The sequence below is a fragment of the Leiobunum rupestre genome, chromosome 5 (genome assembly GCF_980474605.1).
Source record: "Leiobunum rupestre chromosome 5, qqLeiRupe1.1.hap1, whole genome shotgun sequence".
Lineage (NCBI taxonomy): Eukaryota > Metazoa > Arthropoda > Arachnida > Opiliones > Sclerosomatidae > Leiobunum > Leiobunum rupestre.
Genome location: NC_143388.1, coordinates 60542397 through 60565021, shown reverse-complemented (window position 1 = coordinate 60565021; position 22625 = coordinate 60542397). Strand labels below are relative to the sequence as shown.

The window sequence follows — 22625 nt, the reverse complement described above, 5'->3', positions numbered from 1 at the left end:
AACTTCCAGGGTGACCAGGGAAGGCTTGGAAAATTTTATAGGAAAAATTGGAATTTTAGAGGCGAATTATAGGAAAATATAGGAATAGAAATAAGCGAATTATAGGAAAATATAGGTAACTAAATTGGAAAATAATCAGGTAATTACTGCATTTCGGTATACTTTGACTCGAATCACCTAGGTTATTGATCATTTTTTGTACACTGCTTTCTTGCATTATTTTATCACTTAGCGGATTTCAAGATTTTGTTCGAAAGTGGCAGTTTTTTCACTACATGCTCTATGACACGTACTTAAAAAATTATCTCATTTTCAAAAGATCGTGAAATTATAGGAAAATAGGTGAAAATAAAGGAATTTATAGGAAGGCATTAAAAATATAGGAAATATAGGAAGTCTGGTCACCCTGAACTTTGGTTCATTTACTTCTGATAATATTACTCACAGGTCACTTTATTTAGCGGGCTATATATTACTTTTGGTAGTGGTCGAAGGTAACAGTGATTTCGAGTATAGCGACACAACTACTTGTGTAGTAAGATGTACGTTATATACTCCTGGTAAAAAGTAAAATTGATCGCGAAATCGAAATGGAGCTAACCAAATTTCTTGGCACTTCCATTTTTGGGTGAAAAATCAACTTGGTCGCCACCGGAGAAAATGTTGGACTTCATACGATCGATGGAGGCTCTTCTCGGGGAACTGGTGGCGGAGTCGGCGCCATCCCTGTTGGCCACCGCGCCGAAAAGGCGGTCTTGGGTGTTGCAGCCAAAGTCCGAAGAGCGGCGCCCAGTCGGAGTGGTGGCTCCCGATCCACCTCCGTTCTCAGTCGGGCTCTGTCCGCCTCCTCCGAAAATGTCGCTGCATCCTCCACCCGGGGGTTGCAATACCCTGGAAAACAAAAAAGTTCGTTAAGGATTATGTCGTACTGCAGGGTTCGTACAAAATTTCCGGAATAAAATTCCCTGACATTTACAGGTTTTCCCTGACCAAATTGTCAAATTTCCCTGACCATTTTTGTAGAATAAGTAAATGTTTTGAGGTAAAATCTTGAAAAATATTGATTATATATTTTTAATACATCTTTCAAAAATTTATTTGCCGGATTTTTTTTGGATCATTTAAAATTCCCAGACCATGTGGAATCATTTTCAAATTCCCTGACCTTTTGGAAACATTTTCAAATTCCCTGACTTTTCCAGGTTTTCCAGGTATTCCAGGTCGTGTACGAACAATGTACGGGTTTGGAAACCTATCGCGTATTTCGAGTATTATTTAAGAAGGGGGTTTTCTCTGGGTTGAAACTCGCAACTAGAGCTCGGCGTTTGGATAAAAATTAACCATTTATTTTATTTGTATCCATAACCTACAATTATCCGAAAATATAAATTATTTTATCGTTGTTAATCCATGGATAATATCCATAAATAAACAGTTAACCAAAATATTTACGATTAATCGAAATTTTGTCAGTTAATTTATCCGTTACGCAGAGCTCTACTGCTCCAGCCTTTAGTTTGCGAGTTACCTTCCCACCCGTTAGAGGGGTTTTGCGCGAGTTCTTCGGTTTAACCTTCCATAAAATTAGCCGAGGTTAATAGTGATGTGGGCTAGGACAGGGTTGCCACAATATTCTCAGAATCAAATTCCCTGACCAAGTTATTTTCCCTGACTTTTAAGGCCAAAATTAGACAGTTTTTAACTTTTAAATTTATCAGAAGTTTATTAAATGTAATCAACTTATATTTCAGTGCCGAAGTTATTTCAACGCTAAATTTTTTCAAGGATCTAAATAATAATAACAGAATTTGCCATAGATATGGAGTAAAATTACCTTAAAAAAGTGTTAAGATTAAACTAAATGCCCTGACTTTTTACAAATTCTTAAAATTCTGACCTTTCCCTGACTTTTTAGGCCCATTTTTAAATTCTCTGACGTGTGTGTATATGATAAAATCATTGTAAAAGACGGTTCAGTACACTGTCATACCATTTTATTCTAATTTTTCATTAAAAACTTTGCAAGAGCATATCCGAATATGTTTCTTTTCATTTTACCTGATACATATTTTCTATCACAAATCGAATAGTTAGTTAATCTAAATTTTTTCTTAAACCGGTATCTTAGAAAAATAGGCCGATATATCGGTGCATCCCTAATATTGAGTGTAGGGGAGCTGTTGGCTCGCGTGGTATGAAGGGCTTTCCACCACTTTTAATGGCTTTAAAAAGTCGCTAGATGACTTGAGTGGTGCCAAGGGTATTAGCCCAGCTGATAATTATTACGACAGCCCCCAAATTGATCAAGGGTAGGGGTGCCAAATGTACCATTTCTTTTAGAGTCCCAAGGCAGGAATCCATTAATAGAACAATCCGCAAATTGCTTACAGGGAAACAAACATTTAGAGCGAAACCATTAGAGCTTGGATAGTGCTTCTTATTTATACTAGATGGCATCAATTTATACTTTTTGTTAGAAAGGATGTTTAGTGCTTACATAAAACTACTTAACGTTCAGTTCGGGAAAATCGAAATGAAGACGCGAAAGTCGAGTAAGTCGTAAATTTCTTTAATTTCTTCAAATTTGTTGAGGGTTTAGCTTTTTGCAGCACTTTTCGTTATGGACTTTTCTACTTTTTCGCGTATTTTGCCTTTCTTTGCATTGCATCAACGTAACTGTAAAAGTTAACCGATTTCAATGACATTTTGAAAGTATCTAATCTAATGAGGAACTCTGTCGTATCAGAGGCCAATTGCAGATTTAGAGGTTAGCGTGTTAAATAAATAAATAAATAATAAATAAATAAATATGGCAAGATTAGTTTTGAAAGTAGCTAATCAAATGAGGAACTGTGCCGTATCAGAAGCCAATTGCAAATTTCGAGGTTAGCGCGTTAAATAAACAAATAAATAAATAAATAAATAAATTAAATAAATAAACAAATAAATAAATAAATAAATAAATAAATAAATTAAATAAATAAACAAATAAATAAATTAAATAAATTAATAAATTAAATAAATACATAAATTAAATAAATAAATAAATAAATAAATAAAGATTATTTTTATAATTTTTTGATTGACGTAATTAATTTTTAATATCAATCGCCTCATGTAAAAAATAGGCTTCTTAAATGATGCGATAATATTAGTCAGTGTAGAGTTAGAGAAGCTTAATCTAGTTATTCGCGACCGAAAACTATCGCTACGCCCCCTTTAGTTCGCCATTGAAACCTAGATAGGTAGCGGCTAAAGCAGACGATATTAGTTTTTCTTCATCGTTATTGGTAAATTTGACTTAATAAATAAAGTTACTTACATTTTAAAATGATTTTTGCATCGTTTGCTTATATTTTGATAAGTTTATTTAACAAAAAACACATTTTTATAACTTTTTAATTTGTCTGTAGAACATAGGTGTTACCCAAGGTTCGTAAAATCGCGCTGCCTGGGTGCTACCTCGGATAATCTAGCGTTGTTAAGCCACCTAGACTCGTTTCGGTTGCGAATAATTTCAAATGGTAAAGCAGGTGCAACGATTTGGGTACATTTGTTCGAATTTAATTCGTCCGAACGGTGGTACGAATGTCCGAATGCCGGAAAACAGGATCGTATGTCCGAAAACGTATTTCATTTGCCCGAAAAATTTATCACAACTTTTGTTGGTGATTTAGTCGTTCAATTTATGTTAACTTTACTGACGAATTTCATTTGTTCGAATAATAGTTTGTCCGTTTTTTCGAACATTAGGAATTGGTTGTTTTTTTTTTAAATATTGTTAATAGAAGAAAATAGTAACATTAACGTGAACCTAACCTAACCTAAAATATCCACAACATTCAACGCAATTCCCACTTACTAACAAACAACGATATTTATTCTTGCACTAAAAAAAATCCGGACAAAAAAAAAACAGCAATAAGAAATACTAATTTAGCGACAGAATTCGGACAAGTGATGCTACCGATTCGGACGAATGAAACAAACAAGTTGTCCAATTCGAACAATTGAAACATTTGTTATTTCGGCGGTTCGGACGAATGAAATTCGAACATTTGTTCCACCGTTCGGACGATTGAAATTCGAACAAATGTACCTACCCCGGTGAAACAACGTATTATGGTCCTGACCATCTTGTTCGCTCAAATTTGAAAACGAAAATAAGGGGGAAAACTGACGCGAAAGACAGCCAGAAACGTGGCAGCCCACACGAAAACACTCATCTTCCAAATAGCGAGACCGAGATGAGTGATGTTTAGCCCAAGCACGTGAACGAGTGCAAACGTAGCTTTAACGCGCGCAGACTGTTTACAATACAAGTTCCTTTTCCAGGAAAAACTCGTTTCGAGTCTTCAAGTTCGCACGATATTTTTTGGTGGGAGGGGGTATACAGATCTTATTACGGCCAAAAAGATTAAACAATGAATCAGATTAAGCTGGAGCAATGAGACAAGATGATATCAAAGACGACACGGTGCGCTCTTTCGAGAGAGTCATTTCACCGGTTTCTCGAGAGTCGTAATCTCTTTAAAAGCAAATTAAGTAACAAGGGCCTATATGAGTCACATCTGGCTTATCAGCGAATATTTACTAAGTTATTGCAATATGGATGATGCTGAGAAAAATATTAGATAAAAATTATTAAACAATTCTATAAGTTAGAGAACGTAGAATTTTTCCGTCATTGCATTTACATAATAATTTTTATTACTTTACATCGAAGTAAATTAATATTAATCAGGGTTGCCACAACATTTTGAGATTCAAATTCCCTGTTTTCCCTGACCATTTTAAAAGATTTTCCTTGAAATTTTAAGGCCAAATTTTTATTTTATATTTGACTTTTATCAGAAGTTAATAAATTTTAATGAACTTATATTTCAGTAAAAAGGTTATTGCAATGTTGAAAAAATTAGCCAAACTTTCAATGAAATAAATGATAATCTTAGAATTTGTCATAGATCTAGAGTAGAAATACCTTAAAAAAGTGCCCAGATAAAATTTATTTCCTGACTTTTCCCTGACTTATTACAAATTCCAAAAATTCCCTGACTTTTTAGGTCCATTCTTTAATTCCCTGACTTTTCCCTGACGTGTGGAAACCCTGTTAATATATTTAAATATTCATGTCCAATATAATGAAGATTGGAATTTCTTTTGCACGAATAAATATTAAATTGTAAAACCATTTACTATAAACGCGTTAATTATTAAATTTACTGTTATTTAATTTTAAGATATCAGTAATTATATTAATTGTAATTTTAACATGTAAAATTTACAAAATATTTGCTGATATACCCAAATACATTGCAAATTTAACATCAGCAAATATACTAATTGCAAATTTGACACAACAAATATATTTCTTGCAAATTTGACACGACAAATATATTTCTTGCAAATTTAACACGACAAATATATTTCTTGCAAATTTAACACGACAAATATATTTCTTGCAAATTTAACACGACAAATATATTTCTTGCAAATTTAACACGACAAATATATTTCTTGCAAATTTAACACGACAAATATATTTCTTGCAAATTTAAAACGACAAATATATTTCTTGCAAATTTAACACGACAAATATATTTATTTTATATAATATATCAGCAAATACATTTATTTTATACATAATATTTATCGGCAAATAAATTTATTATATATATAATATTTATCGGCAAATAAATTTATTTTATATATAATATTTATCGGCAAATAAATTTATTTTATATATAATATTTATCAGCAAATAAATTTATTTTATATATAATATTTATCGGCAAATAAATTTAATTTATATATAATATTTATCAGCAAATATATTTATTTTAAATATAATATACCAGCAAATATTAATTTTGAATCTAAAACTAGGGTATTGGAATGAACACTTCTTCAGGCACCCCGTAGAAAAAAACAATAGGTCAAACCCTGTAGATTAACTTGTCCCTAAACACATTGCGGTTGAAACAATACTACAGGCGCAACAATAGACCAAAATAATATATATTTTTTAACCCACACCTCTAGTTTTGAAACAGACACAAAATTTCAATATTTACAGATTAAGACGAACACACGAAGAACGGAAAGAATAATGAAATTAGGTAAATATAAATTATTTAAGTGGAAAATACCCGTTAATCTAATATAATCTCCAGCTTATTTGAGTCATTGCACGAAAAAACGTGTATTTTTTTTACATTCCATAAACGCAAAAATAAAATAACCGCCTTAAGTCGGAGATCACGCGTGTGACTTTTCGAGTTTTTTCTGCTCGAACTTACTCCTCCGAAATTGATTCGAAAAGGATTGCAGCGCGAATTTTAAGCCTTGAACCCGCGTACGACCCCCGTATCCTTTGTATTATTAATTTTCAATTTCTAACCCTTTTTCCTTTGTTTTCGTTCGTTCCTTTTATGTATTTGCGAGTAATCTTATCTATCTCATTTACATAATTCGTCCATTCGTCATCGAGATAACTAGAGGCCGAGCCAAGCTGTGGGTCTACTTCGACGTCTAACCGTGAAATTGGGGAGGAAGTTTTTTAGGGTTAGCTTACACAATATACTGAATAAATAATGGCATTAAAGGTGGGGTCTTTCTTTGAAGAGATACGTACACGTTTCTTAAGATATGATAACTAATTATTTTGTTTACCGAAGGTTTAAAAATAACCACCTACGTCAGGTACCAAAATTGGTGAAATTTCCAAATTTGAAGTATAGTTATTTTTACTGTGATAAATATATGATACCCGTTGAAAACTATGCAATTAATATTAAATTATTCAAGTCCGAGGGGCAGTTCACTCCAATGATTATTAGGACACCCCTCGTATGATTAAATCATGATTAGATTATATTAAAATTAAATCTGTAGCTTTGGCTGTACAAAGATTAAAAATGATTAAATCATGACTAACTTTTTAATCATGATTATTAGGACACCTTGTAACAAAGTGATCTGCCCCTCGTTCAAGTCTATAATATTATCCATTAGTATTACACTAACAATTCTACATCCGTTCGCGGTAATATATTTCGTAAATACTAAGAGACTAACTTAGGTAACAATATTAAAGATAGTGTAATAAGCTCGAGGTTAAATAAAAGTTTGATAATTTTTGTTTGTTCAAAACTATATTGAATATGTCAAATAGGTTATGTTATAAGTTAACTTTCAAGACCTTTTCATTTTATAAATAATAATAAATGTATTACAATAATATTTTAAGATATTTTGGCATCATTATTTGCAAAAGACATAACCATCTACTGCTACAAAAGGGATCGTCTCCAAACAAGCATCCTACTTAAACACCTACTTAAAAAAATGCATAATTTCAAAATAAATTTCTTATTCTTAGAAAATACAAATTCGATCTTTAACGCCAAAAACCAACAAATTCGATCTAAACCCCCCACCAAAAAACAAATTAGATTTAAAAACCCCCAAAAAACAAATTAGATTTAAAAACCCCCAAAAAACACATTAGATTTAAAAACCCCCAAAAAACACATTAGATTTAAAAAGCTCCAAAAAACACAAATTATGATTTAAAAATGGCACCCAACATAATTCAACCTAAAAACGCCAAAAAAATACAGATTCCACTTAAAATCTCCAAAACGCTAATTCCACTTAAAATCCCCAAAACGCTAATTCCACTTAAAATCTCCAAAACGCTAATTCCACTTAAAATCTGCAAAACGCTAATTCCACTTAAAATCCCCAAAACGCTAATTCCAACTAAAATCTCCAAAAGGCTAATTCCAACTAAAATCTCCAAATGGCTAATTCCACTTAAAATCCCCAAAACGCTAATTCCAATTAAAATCTCCAAAAGGCTAATTCTAATTATAATTGCCCAAAACACTAATTCCACCTTAAATCGCCCAAAACACTAATTCCACCTTAAATCGCCCAAAACGCTAATTCCACCTAAAATCTCCAAAACGCTAATTCCACCTAAAATCTCCAAAACGCTAATTCCACCTAAAATCTCCAAATGGCTAATTCCCCCTAACGTCGCCCAAAACACTAATTCCCCCTAAAATCGCCCAAAACACTAATTCCCATTAAAATCGCCCAAAAAACTCATTCCCCCTAAAATCGCCCAAAACACTAATTCCCCCTAAAATCGTCAAAAAAAATAATTCCATTTAAAAACGCCAAAAAACACGAATTCCATCTAAAACGGCAATCTTACGAAGAGGTGATAACCGAAATGTGTGTAATTTGAAGGTTATTACGATATTCGCAGAAGCGGAACAGGTAGTAGACAGGGAAACGTTTATTGATAGTCTCCGGAAACGAAAATTATTGGTCCCTGTTTGGACAGCAAACAGCTGCATATTAACGCGCAAAAAAGGACCAGAAAAGTACATTAATTTGTCTGCTCCTTTCGAAGGTCACTGACCTGGAGCGGTAGATAAATCCGAAAACAGCAAACCCGTGAAAAAAATTGAAATTTCGCTACAAGCGCGCAAAAATAAGGTATCTTCAAAATGTTAGTTTTTAGAAAATTAAGACAAAGTTTGAGTTCCGACTCCGTTAAGAAATTATAAATCAATAACTAATCTGGAATTTAGCAGGCCTGATACTCACTTACACAGTAGAATTTAGTGAGTTTAGTCACTAAAATGTTTTTAAAAAAGTGACTAAATAGTGACTGAAAATCTACCAAAAATGGTTAAAAAATACTGTTTTATTGCGTTTTTGGACTGGTTACACAACCAAATTAGTAACTAAATAACCATAGGAAGTCATATCACTTTTTATTTTAGAAAAGACGAAATTCGACCAGTTTTTTTTATTTATTTTCAACCTTTTATTAGCTAATTAAATAAAAATTAAAAGCGAACGGAGTTTGATCTGGTTTTATTATTTGTAAAAAAAGGGTTGTAAGACAGTTTTTTAACGTTCAATGCTAAGGAAATCGAAAAATTCAAAAAAAAATGATAAATAGTAACTTATTTTGGGAAAGTGACTTTTAGTGACAATTTGAAAAAAAGTGATTTTAAGTGAGAAAAGTGACTCGGTATCAGTAGATTTTACTAAATCAGGCCTAAGTAAAATATGTAATTATATAATATTCTACATTTATATTTTTAACAGAAAATGAATTGTAAAAATTTCCATACCGAAAGTTTAAAAGTAATTTTCTAGCATATATTTTACTCATTTTAAATTTACACGGATCATAGCGTTTATAGCTACTTAACTTCCTTAAACCTTACATAAATTTCGATTACTTTTTCTAAAATTACAACATTTTCGTATCGAAGAACCAATATCTACCCGAAATTTTGCAAAAATCTGAGTTACAATTTTTTAGCACTCGCTGAACGATTTATCAATTTCCAAGCGACTGGATATATAAACGATTATGGCCACAATTAAGCTGACAGTTTTATCAAAGGTAGAGAGGGGGCTACGTCGGCTTTAATTGAACTGTCAAGAAAGATTGGGAAGCTGCTATACAGGAAGTGAACAACGTAACAGGATTGTTGTTCTGGACTCGCGCAACCAGATTCCAATACGTGAATTGAGGATGAAAGATACGAAGAATGTGTTTTATTGTTTTGAAAATGGTTAACTCCCCGATTACGGACGTGCTCAACCCGTTGAAACGAAACCCAACCGTCTAACAGTGGTTGATTGTGAAACTACGAAACAGAATACAGATTTATCCCTTGAAAATACGCAAATATCAAATAAAATCTAAAATTAACATTATCTTCAGGTAGAATTTTCAATTTCTAAGATTGATAACGATTCGGAGATTTACGATAAAATATGAAATATGGAATTAGCATACTTAAAAAAAAAGAGCAAAAATTATAAATCAACCAGAAAGATAAAATATACCACGCCATAAATTCACAGACAAACGTTTTAACAACCTTAGAATATCTTGTAACCAGGCCTAGTTGTAAAAAAAAACTACAAGTGTTTGGTTAAAGATACGGAAAAAAAAGCACCGATAAGAACTAAAAACGGAAGTGCGGTTAATCACAGATTCATTTCATGGGGCGCCTAAAATAAAGAAGAGGAAACACGATATAATCCCAAAACTACGAATCCATAAACCCAATTTCCACATTAGTCCGGTAATAAGTGTAACCCCCACTAAGCCCCTAATCATCCAACATCCACAACAAGGAAGCTTTATTTAAGTAATTTTTAGCGAATTTGTTTATGACCTCAATGTACGAATGTTGTTGGGTTTTTTCTATATAGCTTTCAGTTTTTATTCAAATGGGGCTTCTGAACCCTGAAAAAAGTTGAGTTAGGTTCTTTGTTTATGATTCCGCAGTGGTATATTATTTTCCAAGGAGTTTTCCCCTGCCAGAATTTATTATAATTCATCTTCCAGAATGGAATTTTATTATATACTATAGTTTGTTTAAAGGAATATCGCGATCCATTCGTTTAACAAACAGCGAATTTATTTTGCAGACGGCTGTATTAACAATGAAAATATTTGTGGTGAAAATATACTTACTGGATAAATTTGGGTTACGCGTAAACATTGTTTATTTCTTATACACTTATAGCCACTTTTTCTTACTAAATCTGGATTAAAAGTTTTAGTCTGAATCGCTTTGAATTGATGCATAAATAAATTACCTCGATATCCGTATTACTTAGTATGTTTAGTACGAAACTACAACCCAAAGGTGTTCAATTTTAATTAGACCAAATGTGGAACTTCAGAGTAATTTGACTATAGCTAAGTACAAAACTGAATCTTTGACGAGGAGACCAACTCTCAATTGATACAGTACAGAACTTCGATTAACAGGAGGGCAATTGAAATTTGAGATTGTAAGACATCATCATCAGAATACCAACTATTATTTGACCAGTACGAATGTTTGACAAGAAGACAAATTATAATTTTACCAAGTACGCAACTTGGACCAAAAGGAAACCAACTACAATTCGTGCCCAGCAAGACACTTCAACCAGATGGAAACCAGCTCTAATTCGAACTAATACGAAAAAATAAACTACAGTTTATAAGTCCCTGGATCCAACGGCTCAAGAAACCCAAGAACAATTTATTGGCAGTTCTTTCATCACTTTCCTTAATCCAATTGAATAGATATTTGAACTACAATAAGCGCACTCTCGGCTGTTTTTCAGCTGTTTGTATAGCGGTACAAGTACGCGTCTATGGTAAAGGCAGGGTACAAGCGTATTCGACGCATCAAGGCGGTGTAGACTAAACTAATAATGGCGAATAAATTCAAAAACGACACGTCTGACGTAAATTGCAACCTATACCGTATCATTATCAACGGAGGTATTAAATTACACGCGGATTTGACGTCCGCGACCGAAAACCGGTCATAAAAGTATCCACGTCCGCGCTCAAATATAATCCTTTGATACGAGCCGAATTAATAATAAACGGCCGATAAAAAAAGAGTTGGAAAATGGTGACAGATATAGGTTAACATGATGGGCTCCCATTATTTGCATGCTATTGAAAAACAGTTCCATTGATAGGATCGCGCCATAAAAGGGGTTTTATTGAAATATTATCGCTGAGGCTTTTTCATTATTTCGTGTCAGTTTTGGGGGTAAAAGTGCATCAGGTAGAATTAAGATTCCAACCTTTCAAATAAAATAGCCATATTAGGAGTTATATTACGCCTTTTATAAAAATATTTTTTACCTCTATTTAGAATCGCAATTTTTCGTTTACAGAAAATAGTACAGATTAAAAATATAAAAGTCTTAGTAAGAATTCAAAATATAAAAGTCTTAGTAAAGATTCAAATTTGAAATTATTACAGGGTTGCCACAAAATTTTACGATTCAAATTCCCTGGCCATTTTAACAGATTTTCCCTGACTTATTGAGGCCAAAATTTTTCTTTTATATTTTACTTTTATCAGAAGTTAATAAATTTAGATGAACTTATATTTCAGTAAAAAGGTTATTGCAATGTTGAAAAAATTAGCCAAACAATCAAGGAAATAAATGATAATCGTGGAATTTGTCATAGATCTAGAGTTAAATTACCTTCAAAAAGTGCCAAGATAAAATTGGATTCCCTGACTTTTCCCTGAATTTTTACCAATTCTTAAAATTCCCTGACTTTTTAGGCCCATTTTTAAATTCCCCGACGTGTGGCAGCCCTGTATTATTATCGCTCCGAAAAAGGACTAAATTAAAAAAAAAATATGAATACATAAAATTTAATAAAACAATACGTATTTTTAAAATAAAAATTAGGTTGGTCAGGGTACAAACTATTCTGAAAGATTATTTTCTAATGAAACAGCATATAGAAACTTGTTTTTCAGGGCGCAAAATATTTGGAAAAAGTGACTCAAAACGTTAACTTATTTCGCAGTAGATTCAGATGACTGCAGCTACTAAATATGTCTCCATTACACGGCGCCAATTAGATATTATATAAAACGAAGGGCACACTTTTAGGGTGTTACGTTACTTATGATTTTCTATAAACACCCCACAATTATTCAAAGAAAATATGACGCTAATGTATAATCAACGACAATCTAGATATTCCGAGAATGGCGCAAAAACTGCATTTTCTCACGAAGGAAATGAAACGAAAACCGCCCAACATCCGTCAAAATTATGACGCCGAGAAAAACCCCATTTTCCGACAAAAACTGTTTAAGGAAGAGACGATATAATTACACTTACTTCGCGAGACGGGTACCAAACCCCTATAAAGACTAAGAATATAACAGCTAGGATATTACGAGCCATAGAGAAACGCATACCGATACTAATTTGGTAATGAGAAGAGAACTTATTTTGGGGATTCAAGGTGCGTGGAAGGTTTAACATCGGAGCGGGGTCCTCCTCAACACCCCATCAGCAGCCCCTCGAACGGACCTCTCGAAACGGAACTCGGTGGGTCGGGGGAAATATACCACCCAGCGAAGGCGCGGAGAGGGGTACGGGCTGCTCGCGTCTTACGAGCATCCGTCGAGAGCGACAGTAGCCTTTAGAAAAAGCACGGAAAAAGTATCGGAAGAGGGTGAGTTTCGCTGGGAAATTTTCGAAATTGGATACACCAGCCAGTGAGAGCTGAGATTTTTTCCCATACAGACAACACTGTGATCCTGAAACGGATTTCCCTGTCAGGGAATCCTTAGGTAAACATCGTAAGCTTAGACCACGACACGAGGCAGTGGGGCTGACGACTTTAAATAAAGAGCATTAGTCAACCGAAAACGACTGTCTCGCTTGGTAGCGACTATTTTACCGCTTCTAATAAAACGTATGGACTGAATTATTACCCTAAATATAAGCAACGAGTCAAGTTAAGTTGACGGAATTTAGTCAACTGAGTATGACTATAATTACGCTCAACTTCCTTTGTCAAAGATTACTGCTTTGCATTGACCTTACATACATTAACAATTACCAGGATACCCACTCAAATCTTCCATTTTTTATGGGAAAATAGGATTTTAAAAAATATAGCTATAGCACTTTATAGGATTATATTTATAAAAATATAGCACTTTATGGGATTATATTTATAAAAATATAGCACTTTATGGGATTATATTTAAAAAAATATGGCACTTTATAGGATTATATTTCTAAAAATATAGCACTTTATAGGATTATATTTCTAAAAATATGGCACTTTATAGGATTATATTTCTAAAAATATGGCACTTTATAGGATTATATTTCTAAAAATATAGCACTTTATAGGATTATATTTCTAAAAATATAGCACTTTATGGGATTATATTTCTAAAAATATGGCACTTTATAGGATTATATTTCTAAAAATATAGCACTTTATAGGATTATATTTCTAAAAATATAGCACTTTATAGGACTATATATGCCATTTCATTTACTAACTTTAATTATAGATTTGGTTTTTGAATACATAAATCTTTGATTTTCACTTTAAAAATATTAACTTTTTCACCATTTTGCTAGTCATGTTAACAATAACAAAAGTAGAGACTAAACAATTTTGTATAGGAATTTATCCTATAGCTAAATCTAGCAATTTCACAGCGGTGGGATTTTAAATGGGGAAAATAACAAAATTATAACATTTTTTTATAGGACTTTTAGCGAATTTTGCTAAAAAATATAGAATGTTATAGGACATTTTTGAAAATATTGGATTATATAGGAATTGTAGAAGATCTGGGGGCCCGGAATTAATCTTCTCTAAATAATTTTAATTAGTTGGCAAAATAATTTTTAAAGATGTTATAATTTAGCTGAGTACCCACAGTTCCGACCTCCTTCCGTAAGCCACTAGATTTGACATAAATTAAAATCGTGAAAAATGAGATGAAGCTTTAACTGCAAAAAACTGACACTTTATAAGTGGACCACTTAATTAATTTATGAGAATATACATTCATAAAGAGAAGCCCCTAGTCGGGGTGCAAACATTTATACCAGCGTAAAGAGGTCAGACCGCTTGACTTTTAATTGCTTACTTATAATTAGCCCTGATTTATTTATTTATTTTGTAAATGGAATAAGGTTAATTTGGGACGTACCGGTATTTCAAGAATTTAACCTTTATATTTTGGTTACTAAGTTGACGTCCCTAAATTTGGGACTATATTTTTTGTTAGCATTGGGATGAAGTAATTAAGGATTATTTTAATTTGGGGAACCCCCCCGCCGAGTCTAATTATTTCATAATGAACACGCAACAAGATTTGGAAGATAATGACCCTCAGGGAATGTAAATACAAGAACACACAAACTATGTCTATATTTGGATTTGTTGCATACTCATTAAAAGATCGCGTTGCAATTTTTAGTTCTGTATTTTGTTAGGCGGGCATTTTTGCCAAGTGTGGGATGGTTATAAAAATTTTAATTATTAATTAAATCTAACAAAATGTGTCCATATATAAAAACCCACAAAAAAAGCGGTTTCTTTAAAAATTTCCGTCTTCAACACTAAATATTTTAAATACCAATTTTAAATAAACCAAACAATTTAAACAACTAAATTGTAAATTAAATTTTCTTCGTCATCAACAATAAATTTAAACAAAACAAAATAAATTATCACTTGAAATTTCCTCCATCGATTCAATAAATAAAGCTACCAATTTAAATTTATATTAAACGCAATTAAATTATAATTTTAGTTATATTTAACAAGACCAGGGTTCGTACAGAATTTTCGGATTTCAGGTTATACCTGATTAATTTTTGGCAATATCCCTGACTTATTGGGTAATATTTCTGCTAATTTTAATTATTTCAAGTTTTCATACAATATTTTTTAAACATAACAAACTGAATTATATTTTATAAAAGCATACTGAGGTTCCAGTCATGAGCGCGCAAGAGAAGAAACTTCATTTTCTCTGCGATGCAAAGTTTGTACTTTTTACGATATTAATTAAATCCCTAACTTTTTCACCAAATTGGAAATCCCAGAATTTTTACGATATTAATTAAATCCCTGACTTTTACACCAAATTGGAAATCCCTAACTTATCCATGTTCCGTACGAACCCTGAAGAATTTCCCTATAAAATAACCCGAAAATAAATTCCCATTTCATTATAATACAAAAGGTACGCGATAATTCATGACAAAATGTTTGTGGTATTAAAACTTTAAAAAAAAACTAGCCAATTTTAAATTATTTTTAATAAAACAAAATTTTGTCACAAAGAAATTTCAACAATATTAATCCAACCCTAAGCAAAAATAAATCTTCCCGAGAGATAAAAATAATGGAAGCAAACCAACCTCTTTCCTTTTCCAACTTTATCAAGTTCAACATGATGATATTCATATACGGAAGGCATAATTCAGTCACCAAAATACTCTAGGGATGATGAGAATAAATTTAAGGCGCTCGACGAGTGAGACAGTTCGCGAATGAAGAGCTCCGTAAACTGAAGGCCAAGAGAGAGACAAGGCAGCAGCTCCTCTATCGGCTCTTTAAACGTTATTTAAAAGCGCGTTTCTACAGCGCGCCACTTTTAAAGGCACTGATCTTTTTCCTCGAAAGGTACAGAAGCGAACCGGCAGAGCGAGACAGGCGAAGCCAATTTCCATTCTGCCGAGCCAGACGCTTCGCACCGAGATTATAACATCATGCCCTCCCCATTTACCGCGTAGGAACTAGCTCCCCCTGGCGGGAGAACTACGAAACGTTGCCGACTTTCCAGACACGAAATGGCGCGGTGGAGAGAGTAACCAGACTCGCGACGTACTACCACTCTGGACAAACAGAAAGCGGCGACAATTTAACGTTGACGTTACTCGCCGTCGTCCGGCGAATAACGATAATGGTCGCTTTGGCTATCAAGTTGAGCTGACGCGAGGAAATTTAAACGGGACCATTTTTCCATAGGAAGTGCTACGAAGTAGGCGATTATGTCGATGGAGACGTAATTTGATAGCGAGCGTCCCGTTCGGACTAGCGCGACTTTACCCTCACGCTAGTTACGGTCGTATTACTAGGCGAGAATGACCACTATCCGTTTTCCATTATTATATTTCAGGTTCCGTTCGTCGTAAAAAATGATGACGAAGTTTCGGCGGTGCCAACAAGTTGACAAGGGGGGTTTTAGTTAGGGTTACGTCTCCGGATATTCGCTATTCCTTAACGCGTAAGATCCGCCTCGCTTCTACATTAATTTACGTTATTAAATTGCCGAAAACGCGTACCATCTCGATATTTCGTACGGTGTCTCGTAAGGTTGTCCACCTTATAGGTTTCTTACGTATCGAATGACAAAGGCAATTGTCAGGGTGGTTCAACGCGGAGGGGCCCCACCACGATTCAATATGGGAAATGAGAAAAGACCAAATATTTATGAGGCCAACCTGCGCTTAGCTTGTATTGGAAAATTGCGCGTATTATTATTGGTACGGTGAAGCAGACTAGACTTAAAAATATCGTATGGTTTATTGAGCGGCTCATCATATTGTATCGTACAAGTTAAGTAGTAATTGGAAAAATGGTACAGCAGTGCACGACGCAGTTACATGACTGGTAATATGCGGTACTGGTATCGAAAATTCTATAGGGTATTCACATGGACACAGTCAATAAGATATCCTAATATAGAAGATTTATGGAAAAACGAAAACCCAATTTATGGAAAAACGAAAACCCAATTTATGGAAAAACGAAAACCCAATTTATGGAAAAACGAAAACCCAATTTATGGAAAAACGAAAACCCAATTTATGGAAAAACGAAAACCCAATTTATGGAAAAACGAAAACCCAATTTATGGAAAAACGAAAACCCAATTTATGGAAAAACGAAAACCCAATTTATGGAAAAACGAAAACCCAATTTATGGAAAAACGAAAACCCAATTTATGGAAAAACGAAAACCCAATTTATGGAAAAACGAAAACCCAATTTATGGAAAAACGAAAACCCAATTTATGGAAAAACGAAAACCCAATTTATGGAAAAACGAAAACCCAATTTATGGAAAAACGAAAACCCAATTTATGGAAAAACGAAAACCCAATTTATGGAAAAACGAAAACCCAATTTATGGAAAAACGAAAACCCAATTTATGGAAAAACGAAAACCCAATTTATGGAAAAACGAAAACCCAATTTATGGAAAAACGAAAACCCAATTTATGGAAAAACGAAAACCCAATTTATGGAAAAACGAAAACCCAATTTATGGAAAAACGAAAACCCAATTTATGGAAAAACGAAAACCCAATTTATGGAAAAACGAAAACCCAATTTATGGAAAAACGAAAACCCAATTTATGGAAAAACGAAAACCCAATTTATGGAAAAACGAAAACCCAATTTATGGAAAAACGAAAACCCAATTTATGGAAAAACGAAAACCCAATTTATGGAAAAACGAAAACCCAATTTATGGAAAAACGAAAACCCAATTTATGGAAAAACGAAAACCCAATTTATGGAAAAACGAAAACCCAATTTATGGAAAAACGAAAACCCAATTTATGGAAAAACGAAAACCCAATTTATGGAAAAACGAAAACCCAATTTATGGAAAAACGAAAACCCAATTTATGGAAAAACGAAAACCCAATTTATGGAAAAACGAAAACCCAATTTATGGAAAAACGAAAACCCAATTTATGGAAAAACGAAAACCCAATTTATGGAAAAACGAAAACCCAATTTATGGAAAAACGAAAACCCAATTTATGGAAAAACGAAAACCCAATTTATGGAAAAACGAAAACCCAATTTATGGAAAAACGAAAACCCAATTTATGGAAAAACGAAAACCCAATTTATGGAAAAACGAAAACCCAATTTATGGAAAAACGAAAACCCAATTTATGGAAAAACGAAAACCCAATTTATGGAAAAACGAAAACCCAATTTATGGAAAAACGAAAACCCAATTTATGGAAAAACGAAAACCCAATTTATGGAAAAACGAAAACCCAATTTATGGAAAAACGAAAACCCAATTTATGGAAAAACGAAAACCCAATTTATGGAAAAACGAAAACCCAATTTATGGAAAAACGAAAACCCAATTTATGGAAAAACGAAAACCCAATTTATGGAAAAACGAAAACCCAATTTATGGAAAAACGAAAACCCAATTTATGGAAAAACGAAAACCCAATTTATGGAAAAACGAAAACCCAATTTATGGAAAAACGAAAACCCAATTTATGGAAAAACGAAAACCCAATTTATGGAAAAACGAAAACCCAATTTATGGAAAAACGAAAACCCAATTTATGGAAAAACGAAAACCCAATTTATGGAAAAACGAAAACCCAATTTATGGAAAAACGAAAACCCAATTTATGGAAAAACGAAAACCCAATTTATGGAAAAACGAAAACCCAATTTTTTTTAAACCAAGAGCTAACTAGGGACCAAGTTAGACCAAAAGTATCTTTAAATCTGACTTAGTTTAAATATTTTTCACCTGATTTATTGAAAATAAGGTACATTAAGAACCTATTCAAGATTTTAGGGTGTATTAGGGTCCTCATAGAAAAATAACTCTTATAGATATTCCAGAGACCTGTACGCTCTATAAGCTTTACATTTAATTAATAGTCTTAATTTTACGAAACTGTTCATTAGGCTTAAATCTTCGTGGTACAGGTATTTATTTGAATGAGGATTAATGATGTTATTTAATGAAAAAAATTGGCTGGCTCTGCAAACAATAGAAATTACAAAAAAACGTTATAGTCCTACTAAGTCATTAGATCAATTAAATTCATTATTAGAGGATGGCATAAGATTCACGTACTGCTTTAAAAGTGACAAAACCGAGTTATAATTCGAACTATGAAACTGTCTTGGAGCCGCTACATTGAAGCCTTTATAATCACAAACGATTTTTTTGGGCGAAAACGTTTAAAGAAATTGTATCCCTATTATTTTTATTCATTCGAATGAAATGGGCGTCGGTTTTGAGAGACAGCTCTAACCTTGAAAAAACGAAATAATACTTTCAATTATGTCCTTGAACTTCGATTGTATTTAAAAACCAATTAAATCCGAAAGTCTGGCCAAAGACGCTGTCACTAAAATATACAGAACATAAAAAAGGATTGTTACGACTACAAAGGGGATCTAGTTAGTTATGAATTAATAAACTAATGTACGTCTTAGACGTAATACATCAACGTTTCACGGAAAATTCATTCAATATGGCAGCCATGGTTCAAAGGCAGAGCGTGATGCCTTTTGAAAAACGCCGTTCACTACAGCGATAGTAACGTCACGAGAAAGATACCGTCACCTATAGTGTTGTAAGTCGAAAAATTAAAAAAGGTTTTTTTCAATAATTAGTCTAGTATATTGTTTGCAAATTTAAATACAGCGGCATTTTCGCCTAATTTTTTCGAATCTGAAAGTAAAACATAACCTCGAGACTAGTTTAAACTGATTAACAATGTAACACTATTAATGTTTTGTAGTAGACATTTTATATCGATAAAAAGTTTAAAACATTAAAAACCCTCAATAAGTAGGTTTCAATTTCAATTTTTTCCGATTTGCGGAAAATTAACAACACTAAGGCTTCACCACTAAGTATCATCTTAGATATCAAAGTTAAGGAGCTTACATAGAATTTAAAATGACTTAAATTTAATTCAATTCAATTCCTTAATTTGCGTTTCCTCAAATTTTAAAGTTTGAATCACGAACAATTTTTCTCCAAACCAAAATATACTATTTCACTCGCAAAATCAATATTTTAACATTTTCTTAACGTTCTTAGCAAAAAAAGCAAATTGGATTATGTTTCATAAAAGCCTGATTTTGTTTATAAAAAAATGTTTTTCGTGGCTTATTCAAACTTTTGTACTTCCGAAATGACCTTAAACCTTGGGTATTAGAAAGTAACCAAAGTAAACGAAAGTTTGGAGACAGAACAGACGCCCTGTTAGTTGTTACGCATCACAATAATTTGCCTCTGTGTTATTACTTATTAGAATTGAATCGTAAATTACAAAAAAAAAATTACGTGTACGAAACAAATACGAAATTTTTGCGTCGAAAAAGACAATAGTTCCCATTGTGACGAAAACTTTTTCCCAAACAGAAAAATAAAAATGGGAGCAAGTTCAGAAAAAGAAAGGCTATGAGAGCAGACAAGAAAAAAAGGGGCAAATGGTATGGTAATGATCCATGGCGTGAGAGTTGAAAAAATGCCGCTGTAAAAATAAAGGCTTCTTTATTATTTGTGGGCAAGCGGATAAGGGGCAAAACGCGGGAAGCTCGCCTCAATGGGCACCGCGCCACGGACCGCTGACACTCCAAATAGACCATTTCTTCAAGTTCACTTCGGTCGCGTTTGACCGTAAGCGCGAAGCTACGGCAGCAAAGTCTATCTCGCGTTTGACCGTAAGCGCGAAGCTACGGTAGCAAAGATACCCTATGTAATATCTTGTACAGTGAATGTAGCGTAGAGCCAACTGCCATTGAAAGAAACTATACCATCTAATAAAAAAAGGAATGACTATATCGAAACAGAAGGCCACAAATGGGAAAGTTCGACGTTTGATTATTCTAAGTAGGGAAGGAAGTTTCCTTTAATTTATGTTATTTCATTTGGGAAAACACTTTCCAAATTTGGTATAGACACGAAAATAAATTTTAGGTTAGACTGGCGTAGCGACAGCGCAGCTGCGTATTCTGTTTTTGGACATATTTTTGGAAATACCAAAACTGCTACAGAATGTGTGCAAAAACTTTATAGAAGAAGGTCGTGGTATAATAGATAATACAGCAGGGTTTCCACAAAAGTTTCAGATTCAAATTACCTGACTATACCCTGTTTTCCCTGACCATTTTAAGAGATTTTCCCTGACTCTTTAAGGTCAAAAATCAAGGTAACGAGTTTAAGTCACTAAGACGAAATATTGTGATCACAGGGTTGTGTGGTGTTTTGCGTCGTGATCTGTGACGTTATATGATGTCATGGCGGCCGTTTCAAGGCGGGGCTTTGCTACGACATTGTCTATGACGTTACAAGCAAGCACTGAATTAGTATTTAATTCAAATATTAATATTTTCCTAAATATTACGAGTAACTATTTTGTACGCACTAGTGTTGTAAGTCGGAAAATTTTCCGCTCGGAAAATGACCGAGGGCTTTTTTCCGGAAGATTTTCCGTATTTTTCCGAAAAAAAAATAAAAAAAAGTTTTAATTCCATGATTAGTCAAAATATATTGTTTGCAAATTTAAATAAAGCGGAATTTTCGGCCAATTTTTTCGAATCTGAAAGTAAAACTAAACCTCTAGACTAGTTTAAACTGATTTACAATGTAAAACTAGGGCCTATTAATGTTTTGTAGTATGTTTACTGTTATTAGACATTTTATAACGATAAAAAGTTAAAAACATTAAAAACCCTTAAAAAGTAATTTATGTTTCAATTTATTATTTTTCTGATTTGCGGAAACTTTTCCGCATTTTATTTTTCCGGAAAATTAACAAAACTAGTATGCACCTTTAAAACGTTTTACATTAACGTACAAGCGATGGTGCCACTTTCGGAAAGTGACGAATATTTTAACGTGGCGTTTCGAGTCCCGTTGGATAAAAGTACTTAAGTATTTTCGCAATTTTCTCGAAATCCGTATTTACAACCATCCGGCGTACAAATCCCATCAAAGGCAATGTCAAAGATTAATGACAAGTTAACGCGTGGAAACTGAAGAGAAAATAAATACGTTTTGACAAATAACAATCAAAGGCAGCACCTGGCATTTGGATAGACGTGCCAGTTCACTTCGGGGTCTTTGCTTTCGATGGCCGCGTGCGAACAAAATAAAGAAACCAAAACCATACGAAAAAAAAGTTATTAACAGCCTTTCAAAAAGATATATCTAGGCGTAAGTATTACCAAGAAGTTATTTAGGTTAACAGAGAATACGCAGCCGGTACCCTGTTCCCCTCGTAATTGCCCGTGATCGGGGAATGGACTGGCGCCACCTAGTGCCTACATTAAAATAATAATCAGCTAGGCTAATACCCAAGGCACCACCTCAGGCCTAAGTCATCAAGCGACTTTTAAAGCTATTTATCCAGGTAACAGGGTTACAATGCGTAGGAGGGTGGTGGCAAGCCCTTCATGCCACACGAGCCAACAG

At 33.4% G+C, this 22625-nt stretch overlaps 1 protein-coding gene across 2 annotated transcripts in view; it reads right to left on the bottom strand.

The window, feature by feature from the left end:
- Window positions 1-22625, bottom strand: part of LOC149945505 (uncharacterized) — a 110793-nt gene that overhangs the window by 4253 nt on the left and 83915 nt on the right. The window contains exons 1-2 of one of the 2 annotated variants that reach the window (XM_090175544.1): window positions 15772-16080; window positions 602-891 (exon numbers count right to left, since the gene is read on the bottom strand). In XM_090175544.1, coding sequence (XP_090031670.1) covers window positions 602-891; window positions 15772-15830 — 349 coding nt within the window. In that variant the 5' untranslated portion in view covers window positions 15831-16080. Of the gene's footprint in view, window positions 1-601; window positions 892-15771; window positions 16081-22625 lie in introns of those variants that run through there. The other variant, XM_090175545.1, reaches the window with a different exon arrangement.